Below are 20147 nucleotides of genomic sequence, written 5' to 3'. Positions count from 1 at the left end.
TGTTCCATGTATGCCTTTGAGCATTTTCCTGGCAAAGGGTTTATTCAACATTTGCCTCCCATCTGCTAATCTCCACTTCTCTTTGTTATCTTTCTTGGCTCCTATTTTAAGGAATTCTTCCTCTTCTGTCCCATTGAATTCAGGGACTTTTTGTGTTTCTCTTATGGGGGTTAATACTATTATTAGTTTTTCTGTCTTTCATTCAGTTGCATTTTTAGCTTGTAAATCAGCTAAATTGTTCCCTTGTGCCCCTTTTCGATGTCCTTTAACATATACCAGTGCTACTTCCTTTGGTAATTGTAAGGTTTCTAACTCTTCTAAGACAAATTTTTCATGAATCAGTCCCTTTCCCTTTGAATTGAATAGTCCTTCTCTTCCCAAGATTTTCCAAAGGTATTCACTACTCCAAAAGCGTATTTCCAGTCTGTATGTATTGTTCCCCTTTTCTGCGCTAATATTTCCAGAGCTCACTTTAGGGCACACAACTCACACCTTGGGCTGACCAGTTGGAAGGTAACTTTCTCTTTTCTATGGCGACCAACCCTTCATGCACTATAGCGTACCCCGATACCCTGTGCCCCTTTATTACCTGTGAAGATCCATCGATGTACAATCGTTTTCCAACTTGGAATGGTTGATCTGTTAGGTCCTCTCTTACTCTAGTTTGATAGTTTATAACCTCCAGGCAATGATGTATTAGTTCCTCATCTGGTTCTCCATACAAAAACTGGGCAGGGTTGAGTTGGTTACTCATGATTAGCTCTAAGTCATTATCTATTAAGATCACTTCATAATTTAACATGCAGGAATCAGTGAGCCATTTCTCAGTCTTTTGTTTTGGGATAATTCTAACTGAGTGTGGGGTATATATTTTCAGTTTTCCCCTAAAGGTCAATGTCTTGGATTGAAAAGACAGGTGTCCACTAAGGAAGGCAGGAGCCTCCCTTGAAATGGAAAATGTAAACCCCTTTCCTTTGAATTATTATAATTTTGAAATTAAGAGGCTCTCAGGCAAAGATATTGGAATAGGAATAACAGTTCTTTACTAGGAAAACTAAAAATACAAATGCAATAGTACAAACAACAACAACAAAAAAACTACTGAGAGTCAGAATACCTGTTGGTCAGGGTGTTGGTAGCAGTCCCATTGAATGGTGGCTGCTGTCCTCCTGGAGTGGCAGATGTGGTTCTGTTGGAGCAGGGATCCTGTAGAAGGGTGTAGTTTTCTTCTGAAGGTCCAGTGGTGGTGTAGATGGGCCTGATCTTCCTCTGGGAATCCAGTGGAGAAGGCTGCTGCTCCTGTGGGAATCCAGTGGAAAGGATGTATTGGTGTCCCAAAATCTCAAATTATATCTAGGTAGGAATGCTTGGCTCCTCCCTCTGGGTGGAGCTTCTCACAAAGGGGTGATGTAATTTTTATCAGTCATGCAGTGACACTCAATGGCCCATTAATAGAAGATGTCTCCCCAGAGGGAGGATTTGTTGAGGCAAAGATAAAGAAAACTGCCCAATTAACAGAAGATACCTGCCCCACCTCTAACAGATAGGAATTAAATACACACCCAGCTACATCTTTCAACTTAAGACATTGTCCTGGGTTGACTATATGATGCTTTTATCCCCAAATCGTCTCATTGGTTTATGCTGAATAATAATAAGTTTTGCACCTTTAAGACTTGTTGCAGAGAGTGAAAGGGGGAAGAGAAGAATCAGCACAGTTTTTTTTCCCTCAGACATTGCACGTACTCCCCCGCATTCCTGCTCCAGGACTGTGTTGTCTGCGGACGGACAGACAGCAGGACAGAGAGCTCTCCTTTTGCTTTTAGTTAGTTTTAGCTGGCTGAGGCAAAGAAGAGTCCCTGGACTGTGGTTTTTCTTTTCCTTTTCTTTGGACCTCTTGGAACCTGCTCTGGACTGAACACCCAGGGGAGCACCGGCAGCTCGCACACCTGTGGCCCACGGGGCCGGGCCGGGCCTGGCCTGCGACAATTCCAGCACCAGAAGGACTGATAAGAGACTGAGTGAGCTGGGCTGCAACCGGGGGGGTTTTCTCATTGGTCATCTCTTTTAGAGCGGCAAGGGGTTTTATTGTTTTAATATTGTTAGGTTCTATTGTTTAATAAACAGCTTTTTTCCACTTTTCTCCAAGGAGGTATTTTCTCCCAGACTGGTGGGGGGGGGAGGGGCCGATTGAATTTATCTTCCTACTAGAGCCCCTCTGGAGACTCTCTCTCCCAAAATTTTGCTCTAAACCAAGACAGACATTTACAAAAGTTGCCATTTGAAGTTCTGAGTTTGGCCTCCGTAGTTTTTTTTTTCCTACATGCTCTAGCAGCCCCCTTAAATACTTCCTGAGAGACCTGACTCTCGTTCCAAAGATGATACATCCTCTTTTTATTCTTAAGTTCCTCCAAAACCTCCTTTCCCATCCAGGCTGGATGTCTGCCTCCTCAACTCGTCTTTTGGCACACAGGGACAGTCTGCTCCTGTGCCCTCAAGATCTCTGTTTTGAAGCATGCCCACCCTTCCTGAACCCCTTTGTTTTGAAGGAACTCTCTGAATAAGTCTCCTAAACAGGCCAAAGTCTGCCCTCCGGAAGTCCAACGTAAAAGCCTTATTGATGTTCCTCCTGATTTCACCAAATATTGAGAACTCTATAATTTCATGATCACTGTGCCCTGACTGGCCTCCAACCACCACATCTCCCCCTAGACCCTCTCTATTTGCAAACAACAGATCTAACACAGACCCTCCCCTGCTGGGCTCACTCACCAGCTATGACAAAAAGTTGTCCTCCACACACTCTAAAAATATCCTGGACTGCCTTTTTTCAGCTGTATTGAGTTCCCAGCAAATGTCTGGCAGGTTAAAATCGCCTACAAGAACAAGAGCTGATGATCCAGAAACATTCTCTAGCTGCTTATAGAATGAGTTGTCCTGCTCTTCTTCCTGTTTGATGGACAATAACAGACTCCCAGTAGGATGTCAGCCTTGTTGGCTTTCCCTCTAATTCTCACCCATAGGCATTCAATTTCATCATCATTAGTTTCAATACATGTGGTGTCCAAAGCCTCCCTAATATAAAGGGCCACCCTCCACCTCCTCTCCCTTTCCTGTCTCTCCTGAAGAGCTTGTAGCCATCTAGTGCAGTGCTCCAGCCATGTGAGTCATCCCACCACGTTTCCCTGATGGCAATTACATCACAGCTCTGCTGTTGGACCATGGCCTCCAGCTCTTCTTGTTTGTTACCCTGCTGCATGCACTGGCATACATGCACCCCAGCTGGGCTGCTGATTTCACCCCTAACTCAGGCTTACCACCCTTGGGCCTGCTTCCAGACAGCCCAGCTGCATCCCCTTCCCCCTTCAAACCTAGTTTAAAGCTCTCTCAACAAGTTCTGCCAGTTCACGAGCTAAAGACCTTCTGCCCTTAACAGAGAGATGGAGCCCATCTGGTTCCAGCAGGCCAGGTGCTGTAAAAGTTGCCCCGCGATCAAAGAATCCAAAATTCTGCCGATGACGCCAACCCTTGAGCTACTTATTGATGATGTGAGCTCTCATATTGCTTTCACTGATTTTCTCAGCCACCAAAGGGACTGAGGAAAAGACTACCTGTGCCCCTGTCCTATCAACCACTTGTCCCAGTGCCCTAAAGTCCCTTTTAATTGTCCTGACACTCCTCTTTTCAATCTCATCACTGCCAGCCTGGAGTATCAGCAGTGGGTAATAATCAGAGGGCTGAATCAGCCCAGGCAGTCTCTCAGTGATATCCCATACCCAGGCCCCAGGGAGGCAGCAGACCTCTCTGTGGGGTGGGTCCGGTCTACATATTCGGCCCTCTGTTCCCCTCAGACGGGAGTGACTCACCACGATTACCCTTCTTTTCTTTTAGATGTTAGAGGTGGTAATCCCTCTCACAGATTAATCATAATTGGGAGGCTCACTGGGCAGATAATTTTCTTCAAAATATCTGGCTGACTCTCCAGATCCGGGGGCTAATACCTATTCTGAAGTGGCACCTGGCTTGGAGATGGGGATCAGGAGGAGTTTTTATTAATACTTCCTCAAGCAGGGACCCATTTCCTTCTACCAAGTCCCCTTCATCTACCAAGTGTTCTTCTATTGCCTGACAGTGGGAGGCACAGGAACCCTCTGACACCTGGTCAGCCTCCCTTAAGGATGGAAGAGCTGAGCTCCACCAATTTATTTCCCTTTCACTTTCCCTGATACTCCTTAGTCTTTCAACTTCCTCTCTAAGCTCAGCCACCAGTGAAAGGAGATCCTTCACCTGTTCACACTGCAGGCAGGTTTCCTCTGCAATGCCCCCTCAAACCACAGAGAAGCTCAAACACTCCACACAGGAATGAGTCTGTACAGACACATCCTTTTTGGAGGGTTCCTTTGGTTACACAGATTTGCACTAGCTAGGGTTTTAATTGTGTGAAGACCATTACTAAGAGAAACCCTAAAACCAAACAACAAAAACAACAAAACCAACACACAGCAAACCTTTCGAACAGGGGACTCCTGGAAACCTGCAACCCTGCTGGCGCAAACTGCCACGCAAACTGCCGTGCATTGCCCTCAGAGCCGTGCCACACCCTCAAAGCCGTGCCACACCCTCAAAGCGCCTCAAAGCCGTGCCACGTCCCTGTTTGCCCACAAACTGCCGTGCCACACCCTCAAAGCCGTGCCACGCCCCTGTTTGCCCACAAACCGCTGCCAACTGTCCCGCGTGCCACACCCTCAAAGCCGTGCCACGTCCCTGTTTGCCCACAAACTGCCGTGCCACGCCCTCAAAGCCGTGCCACGTCCCTGTTTGCCCACAAACTGCCGTGCATTGCCCTCAAAGCCGTGCAGCTGTTTGCCACAATGCGTGCCCTCAAAGTCGTGCCACGCCCTCAAAGCCGTGCCACACCCAGTTTGCCCACAAACTGCTGTACCGCCCTCAAAGCGTCCATGCCCTCAAAGCCGTGCCACACCACCCCGTTTGCCCACAAAGTGCCGTGCCACGCCCTCAAGCCCTCAGAGCCATGCCATACCCTCAAAGCCATGCCCGCCACACCACTGTTTGCCCACAAAGTGCCGTGCCACGCCCTCAGAGCCATGCCACGCCCCTGTTTGCCCACTCTGGGTCACTCTGCTCCCCAGAGGCCTCTTTCAAAGCCCCCACCTCACGCTGCAGCTGAGAAAAACCCCTCTGTGCCCCTCTGTGCACTAACAGGCACAACACAACCCACCTGCTAAGCGGCACTATGGGGGTGCAGCCCCATCCTGCCCCCAGGGAGGGGGGTTTAGGAGCTTAGAAATGCTCCTTGGGCCTCAGCATTGCAGGTAAATGAAGGCAAACCCATTTTCTCTTCACAGGGCAAAGAGGAAAACAGTTCCCTGGATACGCACAACATGGACCAGAGAAAGATGCTAACCCCAGATGAATGACCTTGTTTCCCCACCCCCACAAGAACCACCAGGACCCCAGTGCAGAGAAGCGCAGGGTGACCAAGGACAGATGGGACACTGCTGGAGCCAAGAGTCTTGTAATGTCCTCTGTTTGATCTCTTCCCCACCCCAGTCCTGATCTTCCGCACACCCGTGCAGCCCCACTCTTTCCTTCCCCACCCCGTCCTCCATCTTCCCCCATTTTCCTTCTCACTCTCCTGTTTCCTATCCCTTTCTCTCTGTCTACTGCACATTTATTGTTCAATAAATTCCCTGTTGTTGACTTTTTTAGATGATCTCCTGGATTGCTCATCGTTCTCAAAGGGGAACCCAAAATACACATCAACACAGCTTGAACAACACACTGAAAAGCCTCACTTTATTTATGCCAATAGATAAGCATAAATCATAATGAATATAACTTTCGTTAAATTCTACACCATGCACAACATGTCTTCCTCAGATGTGGTTGCAATCTGCTGTAATAGCATTTAAAAGGGAAGGCGATGAGGGCACCTTGGCCACTGATAAACAAAAGGTAATTTGGGATTATGACACTCTTTGACAGGGTTTCCAATCTTGGTGACATCTTGTTAATGACATTTATTATCCCACTGACAGCAAAGCCACAGCTTTTCTTTTAACAATACTCTATGCCTTATACCCAATTATAGTGCTGATCAAATCCCAATGGACCTGTCCTCTCTCTGTTAGAACATACAAGTGTGAGCCCCAAATGGGAGCAAATGGCCAACTGTGGATGTTGATGCCTGATGGACAGGAACAGCAAGGATTTATTTGTGAAAATAATTCTATTAACAACTAAGACATTTGCCTTGACTTTTAAGAAAATGTCAAGATCCTGTTGAAACCCCAGCAACTGTACTTGTATATGCTGGAAATGGATGTATCTGTATGAGAACTCGGTGTGATTCTATGTTTCCAGAAAACACCACCTGAGAGACATCTGATCGCTCTAATAGTGATAGCTGTAGTTTTAGCAAAATGATGGGACGCAGCTTTAACAATTCAGCTCCCTCACAACTCACCAATTGCTACAATCCAACTGCACACTGTGTCAAGTTTCATTGCCTGTCACTGCTGGAGTGAATCTGGCATTGGCAAGAAACTGTTGCAATATGATGATCTGAGCCCATGCTGAAATGCACAATGGCACAACAGACAAAGAACCTGCATCACCACCCATTGTCAGGCAGAGAAGACGCACCATGTCCTGGAAAGAGGGAAGAAAGATAGAGAATATTGCTGGTGGGAAACTATTTTTGGATGGCCCCCCAGAGCAACTGGAATTTTGAATTTAATGCTGCATCCAATTGTAGTTTTGTTAGTATTGGCTATATTGCGTTCACTGCTTATAATCATCCTGTATACCCTGTCAGAAGATAAACCAAATTATATCCATCAAACATATAAATCACCTACAATGAACTCAGTACGTGAAATGTTATATAATTTCACTATTTCTGACCCATAAATGAGTAAACCTATCAATTAATTGTACACTTACCTCTAATCTGAAATATGCCACATAGTTATGACAAGGACACAAGAGATTATTACCACTCAAGGAGATGGTAATGTTTATTAAATGTAGGCACAGAGCAAAGGGACTCAAAGCTGGGCACAGGATATGAGGTGTGACCTCACCACTGCCCAGCACAGAGGGACAATCAGAGCCTGGTCCTGCTGCCCACACTATGGCTGACACAGAACGCCAGGATGCCCCGGGCATATGCCTGACCATAATTCCACCCTTCCCCAACCACCCTATAAAATAATGAATGGGCATTTTTCTTGGCCCTCCTTTGTTATTAATATTTTTTTAAAACACACTTTCTATAACCTTTCACAGTAGCCATCAGATTGAGTTCAAATGGAGCTTTTGCCCTCCTGATGATCTTTCTACAGGAGGTCAGGCCGAGGGCTGGGACCCATGGTGGGCTGGGTGGGAAAAGTCCTTTGGCACTTTGGCACAGGGCTTCCTCGGGGATGTTTAGGGGAGGAACACAAGGTGGGACAAGAGAGAGCTGCAGAACATTGAGAGAGGAACAAGAGTAGGCAAAGTTGAGGGGCAAAGGCATTAAAAAGGCCTTTGTGCCCAGGGGCATCAGCATGGAAACCGCCAGGCCTCTGGGAGAAGGGGCGGCCATGCCCACCAGGCCTTTGTGACCCGCGGTGACATTGTGCCCAGAGGCCATTGTGACCCGGGTGCATGTCATGGCCCTTGGGGCTGCCAATGCCTGCAGTGGCCACTCCCAGGAGAGCAGCTCTCTGAGGAGGCAGCAGCTTCTCTGGAGGCAGCAGCTCCCCTGGGTGGTTGTGGCCAGTGCTCACCAGAGCACTCCCACAATGTGGAAGAAGGAGGAGGTGAATGCCCACGGCCAGCCCCGCGAGGGGCAGCCACTGCTGTCCCGGCGGCGACAGGTGAGGGACAGGGATGGAGGGACGGCCTGCAGTGGGACCTGGGGGAAGCCCTGGGGCAGAGACAGCCAGGCCTGGCACCAGGCCATGCTCTGCGGAGGGGACAGCGCTGGGATGGCCCAGGCACAGCAATGGCCCAGAGGCAGCGAGCCCAGCTGGGAACCCGGCCCAGCCTGGCTGCTGTGGCCAGCACCTGCCTTGGGGCCAGGCCTGGGCTTGATGAGGGACACCGTGCCCACACAGCCAGCTCCATCCCGTGCCTCCTGCTTCCCACAGGTGACCCACAGGCAGCCACAGGCGGCACCTCAGGTCACCTGGACGACCATCACGCCCATCCCTGGGGACAGGCCCACTCTGTTCCCCAAACCCATCCGGTCACGGAGCCCCACCAGGTCCTGCACACGCAGGGGCAGCCAGGAGGGCGGGCACTCAGTGCCCCACAGCCGTGTCACAGGGCCACAGAGATTGTCCGTGTCGGACTTGCCACCTCTCCACGGCCCTAAGGTGACACTGGAACCTCCAGGCCAGCTCAGTGGTCAAATGCCCAGAGTGTCCACTGACAGTGCCAAGCTGCCCCCTCTGCCAGCAGCACCTGCAGCAGCAGCCTCTGGATCCTCTCCCAGAGGCACAGCCCGTGCTGTGGGCCCCATGGCCCGGGGCCAGCCAGAGCGTGTGCCACCTTCTCCGTGGGGCACTCTGGCTGCAGGCAGAGCCCAGGGAACGCCTTCCCTGGGGAGCAGAACGGAAGGGCTCTGGCAGGGGTCAGGGGCAAGGCAGGGTCACCGCCTGCCCCCCGTGACACCTGCACGTGGCGCGCCGCTCTGCACCGGGGCCCTGCCGGCCTGGAAGCACCTGGGGCGCTCTGGGAAAGAGGGGGGCATTGAGGTGCAGGAAGGGCATGGTGGCCACACCTACAAAGACCTTTTTGGAGGCCTCAGCCAACACCTGTCAGAAGACAGGTCCATCGTGTCCACCTGCACTCACAAACAGTCAAGCCCCCACCAAGAGGTGGATGCAGAGCCCCAGGAGCTGCCCAGTGCTTCCAGCTCACCCAAAGGCTCCACAGAAGAGGCAGCAAAGTGCTCTGAGCTCCCTTCCCCTGCCCAGCTGGCAGAGCAGAGCTCTGTCTCTGGAAACTCACAGCCCTGGGACACTCCTGTAAAGGGGCTGGAGGAAAAGCGAGAGGAGGAAGAGCTCCCAGAAGCACAGGCTGCAGGACAGTGGGACAACGACCTGCAGAGTTTGTGGCTTGCCCTGTTCTCGAAGGAGATCGAGGTAGAGGCAGAAGCTTGTGCCCTGGCTGGAGATCCCTGGGACGAGGCCCACAGCAAGCTCTTCCTCACATCAGAACCTGAGGAAAGCTCAGGCTTCTCAGCTTCTCCTTTCTCTGGAGGCCCCTGTGAGGAAAGGGCAACTCGTCAGCCAGCCAAGCACGCTGCACTTCACAAGCAGCTGTGCATGGGGCCTGAGGATTTGCTACAACTTATGAGAAAAAAGAGAGAGGAGCTGGAGAAGCTGGAGGAAGAGAAAATGTATGCAGAGCTCTTTGGAAGCGTCTTCTATTCCATGAGCAATGAAGAAAGCCCCATGATGTCCAGCTACAACCTCAGGGATCCATCAAGTGCCACCCTGGAACCAGCTGCAGACCCCTTGGTGCCACTCAGCTCTTGCTGTGTGACCGAAGAGGCCACAGCAGAGACACAAAACTGCTCAGAGCTTGTGTCTCCTGAGCTGTTTGCAGACTTGGGCTCTGACTCTGAGGACTCACCGTGCCTGGAAACTCTGCTGAACGAGCTCCTGGAGAAGGCGGAACAAGAAGAAGCAGCGGGAGAGAGGGACAGAGAGGTAGAGAGCCCATTGTCACTCCCGCTGAGAGACCAAGAGTTAGAGCCAGCGCCTACGCCTCCATGCAGTGACCTCAGCGACCAGGGGCACAGCGAGCCTCTCCGCAGGGCTTTGCTCAAAGACCCAAACGTGTCTGTGGGTTGTGCCCTGCCTGCTGACCCTGCGGACGAGGCGGAAGAAGCAGGCATGGAGGCTGGCCGTGCCCGGGCCGCCCCTCCCCAGGAAAAGCCCTGCGGGCAGGAGCCGCCGGCAGGAGCTTGCCCGGTGCCTGCCCAGCCCCTGGCCCGCAGCGTTCCTGCCTGCCCCGCTGGCAGCGCAGCCGTCCCGCAGCCCCCGGCCCCACGGCCACGGCGCTCCATGGCCAGGACGGCCCGGCGGGCTCTGCGCCGCCTTTTCTCCTGCAGCTGCTTCGGGGGGCAGCCGGAGGAGTGAGCCTGGGGCCAGCGCCAGGACGGTGCCCAGAGATGCCGGCTCACCCTGAGCACGCCCAGCTCCCGGGGCAGCGGCCGGGCCCAGAGCCGAGGGCAGCAGGGACAGACCAACCCTGGGCACACACCCATGGATGGGTGGGTGGTGGCCAAGGCAAACACTTGCCAAAGGTAGGTCCTGCTGCCGGCCCCAGCCCCTCAGCCCCACGCCAACAGCAAGGCAGCCTGGTCAGGGAGAGCCGGCTGAGGCAGGATGACAGCGCTGCCTTGGGCACTCCACAGAAGCTGACTTTAGGCCTGGGCTGCATTGTGGGGGTGCATCCCCACCCTGTCCCCAGGGAGCGGGGTTTGGGAGTTGAGAAATGCTCCTTGGGCCTCAGCATTGCAGGTAAATGAAGGCAAACCCATTCTCCTTTCACAGGGCAACTAGGAAAGTGCCTCCCTGGGTGCCCTTAAAATAGAGTGGACAAAGGTGTAAACCCTGGATGGATGGCCTGGGGTCCTCACCTCCACAAGAATCACGAGGACCCCAGTGCAGAGAAGCACAGGGCGAGGAGGGACCGATGGGACACTGCTGGAGACCAGAGTCTTGTACTGTCCACTGTTTGATCTCTTCCCCAATCCACCCCGCCATCACATTTGCCTCTCTTTCCTTCTCATTTTCCTGTTTCTGATCTGTTTCCATTTCTCTACCCCACATTTACTGTTAAATAAAATCCCTGGTTTTGACTTTGGTAGATGTTCTCCTTGGCACATTAATTCAAGCAGAGGCATCTCTCCCTAATTGCATCTTCAATGCTGGTGCAGAGTGGAAGAGTCTGGACTTTAGGCTGAACCTGGAACCCAGCCTGACCCAGTGTGTGGATTTCTATTTTGTGCTGCATGTCATGACAGATTTTAGTTCCTTAGGGAAACGCTCCTACCTAAAAATTCCCTCTTGGAGCCTTGCTCAAAGCCACTTGGAAGACAGCTGGAGATAGAATTGTCTTTAAAGGTCAAATATAAGAGGATCTGCTCTTCCTGTGCTCCACTCCCCTCATTAGGCAGTTTCTCCTGGAGGTGCAGAGCTGCATTCTTGCTGTCGGTGACTCCTGCCAATTCTCCTCCAGAAGATGGCAGGAGGCTGGATTTGCTCTGCAATGTCTTTTGACACTGACAGCAAGCTGGGGATGTTATTTACAGAGGTTTGTTGTGACAGTGCAGGGAGGGCCGAGGGACATTTGCCTGTGAATAGCAGCAAAATTTAAGACTCTGCTGTGTTTTATTTATGGTGTGTTCCCAGATGCTGGGCACAGAAATAATTTGCTTAATAAATAATACAAATAAACAGACATCCAACGCCTCATGCTCACAGTCCAGACAGCCACACACAGAGCCATAGCCTGCCAGGGAGCTGGAGGCTTTGGAGCAGTTCTGCTTTCATGGAATCCTTCAGGTTGGAAAAAGACTTTCAAGATCATCGGGTCCAATTTTTGACTGGATACCACCACATCCACCAAACCAAGTGCAATGCCTACTCATTTTTGCGCACTTGAGGGATGATATGTCCACCATTTCCCTGTGCAGTCCATTCCAATGCTTAACCACCCTTTCAGTGAATAAATTCTTCATAATATCCAACCTGGACCTGATGTGTCACAGCTTGAGGCCCTTTCCTCTTCTGCTTTTCTTTCCTGGGAGAAGAAATCAACCCTCACCTCACTCAGCCTCCTTTCAGTGGCTGTAGAGAGCAATAAGGTCTCCCCTGAGCCTCATTTTCTCCTTTTTAAGGTCTTCCTCAAGCCATTACTGTAATGAGTGACCAAGGGCTGGACAATTCCTTTCCCAGCTGTTTTCCTCCTTTTCAGAACCCCATCAAGTATCCCAGGGGACAGTGAACAGCACGTGACCCCCAGTGCTGGATGATGTGATTTCAGTACCTTTAGGCACCAGAGTTAACCTTGGGAAAGTTATTCCGGGCACTAAAATCTGGGAATTTTAATTTACATTGTCAGGCATTGGAACAGGCTTCCCAGAGAAGTGGTGCAGTCACCATCCCTGGAAGTGTTCAGAGGGGGGTGTGGATGAGGACAGGCCTTAATGGTGTTGACAGTTGGACTGGATGAACTTAGAGCACTTTTCCAACCTTTGCAATTCTGTAATTCCAGGATTTGGGTGATCTCCCAGGTCCCTCCAGCCCGGCTGCAGAAGTGATGTGTGGAGTCACCACGTTGGCCTGGTCTTTGGTTCCTGGAGCTATTTTAGGTGTCTCAAAGTGACCAGTGGGCTGTAGGAGGGAATGGGGCACCTCTTGGCTCCCTGTCCTGTTGACCAGCAATATGTAAATGCATAGATTGGTTGATTAAAGTTTCAATAAATTCAGTGCCAAGGCAGCTGGATCACACTGAGGCTGTACAGAACTGGATGATCTTGAAGGTTTTTTCCAACCCAACCCATTCTGTGATTTATTTCACCCTAAACCAGATGTGCACTTTGTCAGGTGATTCACACTCTAAACTCTATTCAGTTTGTTGACTGGATTGTCTTTAACTGATGATAAATGAATTAATATGAATAAATTACAGACACCCCAAATTATACAGATGAATCCCAGTCTTCTCCTGGGCCTCAGTTTCTCCACAGGAAGAATTTAATTAATTTTTATCTTGTAAGGCTAAATAAAAATATCAACTTATTCAATAGTAGAGAAAATGAGGTCAATATTCCTCTGTTATGTTTTAATGGATTGAAATGACTGGTTGGGAGAAGACACCAGGTGTGGCTAAGATAGGACAGATAGAAAACATAATTCAGGCATTTTTTCCTCTTCACATGCACATTCTGGATGGAGTTCCAGAGCAGAGTTGTTATTCCCTTCTATCCCCTTGGAGAGAGCACATTTTCTCCATCCATAACAATGAAGAAAGAGTCGTGTCAAGAGCAGAGTGACAGGGGTAAATTGATAATTAATGTTTTTACATGAACTGTTCCAACTATGGCAGGGGTGAAATCAATCCAGGGGACAACAGGAACAGCACAAAGTAATTTGTAATCTTCAGGAGTGCATGTCCTGGGATATCCAAACCTAAAACAAGTGTTACACCAGAACAGGGAAACTTCAAATGCTGCTGTTTAAAGTTTAAAGGCGTGTTGGATAGAAAAAAGAGACAGAGGGTGCTGAGAAATTCCTAGGAAAATGCAGAATAGTAGAGAGAAAATATGGAGACTGCAGAAACAAAAAAAAAAAACAACTATTAATTTTTTTTAACATTTGATGTCTACTCTGGAGCCTTTCTTCTTCTATTTGAGGTAAATACTTTAAAAGTTCTAAAAAACGGAGGAATATTCAGCATTACATTGGGGTGGAACACGAGGGGGAGATTTCCCCCTGGAGAGAGGCTCCTATTGCAGTTGTTGCATTCCAGCAGCCCAGGTCCCTCAGCTTCTCCTGCCAGCCCCAAAGCCCATCCTGTCAGTCCTGCAGAGCCTCTGCAGCTCCTCCTCAGTGCCCAGAACAGGGAGCCCCAGAGGCAGACACAGCAGCCCAGATGTGCCCCCCTGGCCTGGGCTGCCTCTGGCAAGGGAGCAGCAGGAGGCACTGCAGGAGCCTGCAGACAATTCCTGCAGCACTTGTAGGATGATCCTGCTGCCCAAGGGACGTTCCCATGGTGCCAAGTCAGGAACTGCAATGGGGAGTAGGGCCAGAGAGGAAAGGGCAAACAGGGATGGGCTGTTTGCAGGGCAGGGAACAGGGGTGGGCAATAGGAAGGAATTTGTAGCAGGAAGAGTAAAGAAAGCAAAGGTGAAGCCAAGGAAATGCTCAGGGCAGTTTGGGGGTGGCTGCCAGGCAGCCCTGGCTCTGAGCAACAGCGTCTGCAGTGGGACAGGAAACTCCCAGCTGATGGGAACAAACTTTCTGGCTGAGTGCAGAGGCCAGGACAAAGCTGAGTGGTTTCCCTGGTGTCCCCCAGCCCTTGCTGGCCCCAGGGGCTGATGGCATTTGTGCTCCCTCAGGTTCATGTCCCCACAGCAACAGCATGGGGGTGCTGCCCCCTGCTGTGTGCAATGCAAACAGGGGCTGCTGAGCCAGTGCTGCCGTGTCTGTGCCTGCAAGGATGGGGCACCTGTGTGAGCTGGGGGAGAGGCCAGGGCTGCAGAGGGGGGATGTTGTTGGCAGCTCCATCAGGACGCTCTGGGACGCTGCCCTGGGCTGTGCAGCGCACTGGGGATGGATCAGCCCCTGCTCTGCTGCTCCTTCCCGTCTGCCCCAGGGCCCTTGCAGAGCCCCAGCCATGCTGTTTGCCCCCAGCCTGCCCACGGCCAGCCTGGGGCTGCTCACGGGGGTTTCTGTGCTGAGCATTGGCCTGGCCGTGTTCTTGAGAGAGCCTGGGCAAGGAGCCTGGAGCCCCCAGGGCCTGGCCTGAGGCGTCAGCGCTGCCCCAGCAGTGCCCATGGCCTGTCCCTGCTGCAGCCCCGGCACTGCCACCCCCAGGGCTGTGCCCGGCCCCGAGAGCACTCAGGCCCTGCAGCAACACCAGGGCCACCAGGGCAGCGGGGCAGGGCCACGGCAGCAGCACTGGCAACACCAAGTGCTGCTGCTGCTGCTGGGCACAGCTGCTGGGCCAGCCCTGATCTGCCCCAGCTCTGCACACAGACATTGCTGCTGCAGCTCCAGAGAAGGCAACAAAAGGGCATCTCTGCAGAAAACTCTGCTGGGAGATCCTTTAGTTCCTTTAAAGCCACTGAGAGCACAGCCCCACATTGACACAGTCTGTGGCCAAAGGAAAGGTGGAGAGAAACAAAATGAGAAATGGCACAAGGAATGACATTTCTTTGTGGACAATATGAAAAAAATAAAACAAAGGAAAGAAATCTCCAAAATGAAAGCAACAAGAAGTACCAAAAACGACTTTTATTACAAGTGATTTGCAGAAATTGGCCAGCAGTTTAATGTTTCTGAAACCATCCAGTCATCAGTCTCCACATTGCAGCCTTGAGCTCCTGGTTCCTCAGGCTGTAGATGAGGGGGTTCAGGGCTGGAGGCACCACCGAGTACAGAACTGACAGGGCCAGATCCAGGGGTGGGGAGGACATGGAGGGAGGCTTAAGGTAGGAAAATATACCAGTGCTGACAAACAAAGAGACCACGGCCAGGTGAGGGAGGCAGGTGGAAAAGGCTTTGTGCCGTCCCTGCTCAGAGGGGATCCTCAGCACAGCCCTGAAGATCTGCACATAGGAGAAAACAATGAACACAAAACAACCAAATACCAAACAGGAACATACAGCAAGGAGTCCCAGTTCTCTGAGATAGGATTGGAAGCAGGAGAGCTTGAGGATCTGTGGGATTTCACAGAAGAACTGGCCCAGGGCATTGCCGTGGCACAGGGGCAGGGAAAATGTATTGGCTGTGTGCAGCAGTGAATAGAGAAAGGCACTGGCCCAGGCAGCTGCTGCCATGTGGGCACAAGCTCTGCTGCCCAGGAGGGTCCCGTAGTGCAGGGGTTTGCAGATGGACACGTAGCGGTCGTAGCACATCACGGTCAGGAGGAAATACTCTGCTACAATAAAGAACATAAAGAAAAAGAGCTGAGCAGCACATCCAGTGTAGGAGATGTTCCTGGTGTCCCAGAGGGAATTGTGCATGGCTTTGGGGACAGTGGTGCAGATGGAGCCCAGGTCGCTGAGGGCCAGGTTGAGCAGGAAGAAGAACATGGGCGTGTGCAGGTGGTGGCCGCAGGCTACGGCGCTGATGATGAGGCCGTTGCCCAGGAGGGCAGCCAGGGAGATGCCCAGCAAGAGGCAGAAGTGCAGGAGCTGCAGCTGCCGCGTGTCTGCCAATGCCAGCAGGAGGAAGTGCCTGATGGAGCTGCTGTTGGACATTTGCTGTCTCAGACCTTGGGGAGCTCTTCATGGAGAAAAGTCAGTGACAGGTTAGGAGAAACTTCTTCCAGCAAAATCAAAGCCTTTTCCCACAGACCCTTCTCCTGTAACACTCTGACACCCTTTTGATTTCCTAGCAGATTTTCCTTCAGCTCTAAGTGGGGAGCCCTTTTTGGTTCTGGTCGAGTGGGACTTCATGTGCAGCGCAGCTACACACAAGGTTTTTTTATTCATCCTTGCTGTGCAGACATGGGAGGAGGACAGGGACCCGTCCTCTTGTTCCACTTGGAAACCCTGTTAACACAGAAGGCGCTGTCAGCATCTGCACCCCCAATGGCAGAGAGAAGAAATGGTAAAGTCTGCTTCAATCTTCTAGAGTTTTTACAGCTCCTCTTCCCCCTCTCCTTCTGACTATTTTGGATGTCAGAAATTCTCAGCATTTCTGCTGCCCTCAGGGAGAACCGAGAGAGTTCTCTGAGACAAGGTGGTGAGAGGAGAGGGGAGGAGGTGTGTCTCCCTGTTCTGTTACAGGATTCTCTGGGCTTTCTGCATTCTCAGACAGAGGATTATCACCCTCCCACGTTTCCTTTAAAAACCATCCCAACATTGCTGAGAGCAGATGGATCCCCCATAGTCCACCAAATGTCCATCCCCTTCTCAAGGTCTCAGCCCCACATTTATAGCCAAGGACACACGGGGCTCATTTCACCAACCCAACAGCATTTTCTCATCCTAAAACTTCTGTGTCTCACCCTGGGGCTTTCGAAGGAAATCTTGGCTGCCTATGAAGGAGTCCAGGCTGCCTCAGAGGTGATTGGCACGGAAGCACAACTCCTCCTGGCACCCCGACTACCGGTGCTGGGGTGGATGTTTAAAGGGAAGGTTCCCACCACCCACCACGCCACTGACGCTACATGGAGCAAGTGGATTGCTCTCATCACACAGCGCGCCCGTATTGGAAACCCAAATCGCCCTGGGATTCTGGAAATAATTACAAACTGGCCGGAAGGTGAGAACTTTGGTCTGACTGACGAAGAGGAACAAGAACCAGTAACACGTGCTGAAGAAGCTCCTCCATATAACCAGCTGCCCCCAGAGGAAACGCGCTACGCTCTTTTCACTGACGGTTCCTGTCGCATCGTAGGGATGAACCGGAAGTGGAAAGCAGCTGTATGGAGCCCCACACGACAAGTTGCACAAGCTACCGATGGAGAAGGTGGATCAAGCCAACTTGCTGAACTCAAAGCTGTTCAGCTGGCCCTGGACATTGCTGAGAGAGAGAAGTGGCCAAAGCTCTACCTTTACACTGATTCATGGATGGTAGCCAATGCTCTGTGGGGATGGCTGGAAAGGTGGAAAAAGGCCAACTGGCAGCGTAGGGGAAAACCGATCTGGGCTGCTGATGAATGGAAAGACATTGCCGCTCGGTTAGAGAAGCTACCTGTGAAAGTCCGTCATGTTGATGCCCATGTCCCCAAGGGTCGGGCTAATGAGGAACACCGAAACAATGAGCAGGTAGATCTGGCAGCAAAAATAGAGGTGTCAAAGATAGACTTGGATTGGCAACATAAGGGGGAGTTGTTCTTAGCTCGATGGGCCCATGATGCCTCAGGTCATCAGGGTAGAGATGCCACCTATAAGTGGGCACGAGACCGAGGGGTGGATCTAACCATGGACAGCATTTCTCAGGTTATCCATGACTGTGAGACGTGTGCTGCCATCAAGCAGGCCAAGCGAGTGAAGCCCCTGTGGTATGGTGGGCGGTGGTCCAAGTACAAGTATGGGGAGGCCTGGCAGATTGACTACATCACACTGCCCCAGACACGCCAGGGCAAGCGCTACGTGCTGACCATGGTGGAAGCCACCACTGGATGGTTGGAGACCCACCCTGTGCCTCATGCCACTGCCAGGAACACCATCCTTGGCCTGGAAAAGCAAATCCTGTGGAGACATGGCACCCCTGAGAGAATTGAGTCAGATAATGGGACTCATTTCAAGAATGGCCTTATCAACACCTGGGCCAGGGAACATGGCATTGAATGGATATATCATATCCCCTATCATGCACCAGCTGCCGGGAAAGTTGAACGGTGCAATGGACTACTTAAAACTACCCTGAAAGCACTCGGGGGGGGGACTTTTAGAAATTGGGAAATGAACCTAGCAAAAGCCACCTGGATGGTCAACACCAGAGGGTCCATAAATCGAGCTGGTCCTGCCCAGTCTGAACCACTGCACACAGTGGATGGAGATAAAGTCCCTGTTGTACACATGAAAGGTATTTTAGGAAAGACTGTTTGGATTACTCCCACCTCAGGCAAAGATAAACCCATCCGTGGAATTGTTTTTGCTCAAGGACCTGGTTGCACTTGGTGGGTAATGCAGAAAGATGGAGAAAGCCGTTGTGTGCCACAGGGAAACCTAGTTTTAAGTGAGGACTGTGTGTAAGGTTTGGGTTTTGGTTTTTGTTTGTGATACAGATGGAAATAGGAAAAGGGGTGGATAATGTTGAAGATTGCATGCAAGATGTTTTCCATTACCATCTGTATGGCTGATTACCTTGTCAAGTGAGCAGTTTGCCTTATCTCTCTCTTTGAATGACCACATTCACACCTTCCTCGGGAGGGGACCTCCGCTGATAACAGCCTATTGAATATCAGTGCATGACTGATAAGAACTATAACATCCCATTGTGAGATGCTCCGCCCAGAGGGAGGAGCCAAGCACTGCTACCCCATATACTCTGAGATTCTGAAATTGCAGTTCAGTTTTTTTCTCCACGAGATTCCCCAGAGGAACAGCAGCTGCCTTTTCCTCCTGGCTCTTCAGAGGAAGACTACATCCTTCTCTACAGATTCCCCTTGCTCCAACAGAACCACACCTGATACTTCAGAGGACTGCAGCCACATTTTCAATCGGACTGCCACCAACACCCGGACCCACAGGGTGTCAGGTTGGGTTCTGACTCTGTCAGTGTTGTTCCAGTGGACTGCATTGTTTATTTTATCCTTTTTATTTCTTCCCTATTAAAGAACTGTTATTGCCTGCTCCCATATCTTTGCCTGAGAGCCCCTTAATTTAAAATTGTAGCAATTCGGAGGGGTGGGGAGGGTTTACATTCTCCATTTCAGGCGAGGCTCCTGCCTTCCTTAGCAGACTCCTGTCTTTCCAAACCAAGACACATATAAAAAAAATGATGAAAGTCAGTAAAGAAGTAATTAAATCCCAAATAAAAAAGAAGAAAAAACACCTTAATCTTAAAACTAAAATCCTCCTGTAAACTATAAGAGAAAACTCTTTTTCTTTATAACACATAAAACTATAAAAAAAATCTCAAAATAATATCAAACAAAAACTTCCATAATAAAATAAACAAATGTTAAAATAACTGTCATTTCATAAAATGCTTAAACAGGAAAAAAGAAAAGCAATCCAGTATCCCCAAAAGAAGATCTCTATTCCCAGAGATAAAAATAATTTTAAAATTAAATAATAAAACTTTTACTTTAAAAAACTCATCTTTAAAAGAATACTCCATAAGTCAACATGGCCCATCAACAAGCTATAAAAAAGCTTGTAGAAATAAAAACAGTCACAAAGTTCCCCAGACAACTGTTATTCACAACAAAATTAACAGACACAAAAAACCTATTTTTTTCTCTTGTAAAAAAATCTCCATAACATTAACAAGAAGAATGTCTCTTCCTAAGTATTCTAAAAATGACTATTCTAGAAAAAGTAAACTAACTAGAAATTTTAGTTTACTTTCTTTACATTGTCAGTAAAAATAAAACGTTGTAAAAAAAAAAAAAGCGTGTTCTAAAGGGTTTATTTTAACTCTTACTACCTTTTTTCATGTTTAACGTATTTTTTAATAAAATTTTCTTTATACCCTTTTAAAATTTTAAGCCTACTTTACCTTTCTCATAATCTTATCTCACAACAAAATAAATACATAAATAATTAACTGACACTAAAATCCACCACACTCATCAATACATAAATTAGGAAATCTCAAAATTAGAAAAATCTTAAATTAACAAACCAAAACCACTACCAAAACCACTACCACTACTGTCATAAAAAACCATGTGCCAAAGTTTCTCTGACTTTCTAAAGTTCCCAGTAAAGGCTG

The 20147-nt window shown here is 49.8% G+C and overlaps 1 protein-coding gene across 1 annotated transcript; it reads right to left on the bottom strand.

Annotated features, from left to right (window-relative positions):
- Nucleotides 1–15079: 15079 nt before the first annotated feature.
- LOC115915937 (olfactory receptor 14I1-like) lies at nt 15080–16015 on the bottom strand. The gene has a single exon (XM_030969642.1). It carries the CDS (start codon nt 16010–16012, stop codon nt 15080–15082), a length of 933 nt encoding a protein of 310 aa, XP_030825502.1. The 5' UTR covers nt 16013–16015.
- Between the last annotated feature and the right edge of the window lie 4132 nt (nt 16016–20147).

The sequence above is a fragment of the Camarhynchus parvulus genome, unplaced genomic scaffold (assembly GCF_901933205.1).
Source record: "Camarhynchus parvulus unplaced genomic scaffold, STF_HiC, whole genome shotgun sequence".
NCBI classification, from domain to species: domain Eukaryota; kingdom Metazoa; phylum Chordata; class Aves; order Passeriformes; family Thraupidae; genus Camarhynchus; species Camarhynchus parvulus.
This window is presented reverse-complemented; position numbering and strand designations above follow the sequence as displayed.

What these genes read in the sequence shown, in the direction of transcription:
- LOC115915937 (XM_030969642.1), bottom strand. Translation starts at nt 16,012, where the DNA reads ATGTCCAACAGCAGCTCCATCAGGCACTTCCTCCTGCTGGCATTGGCA.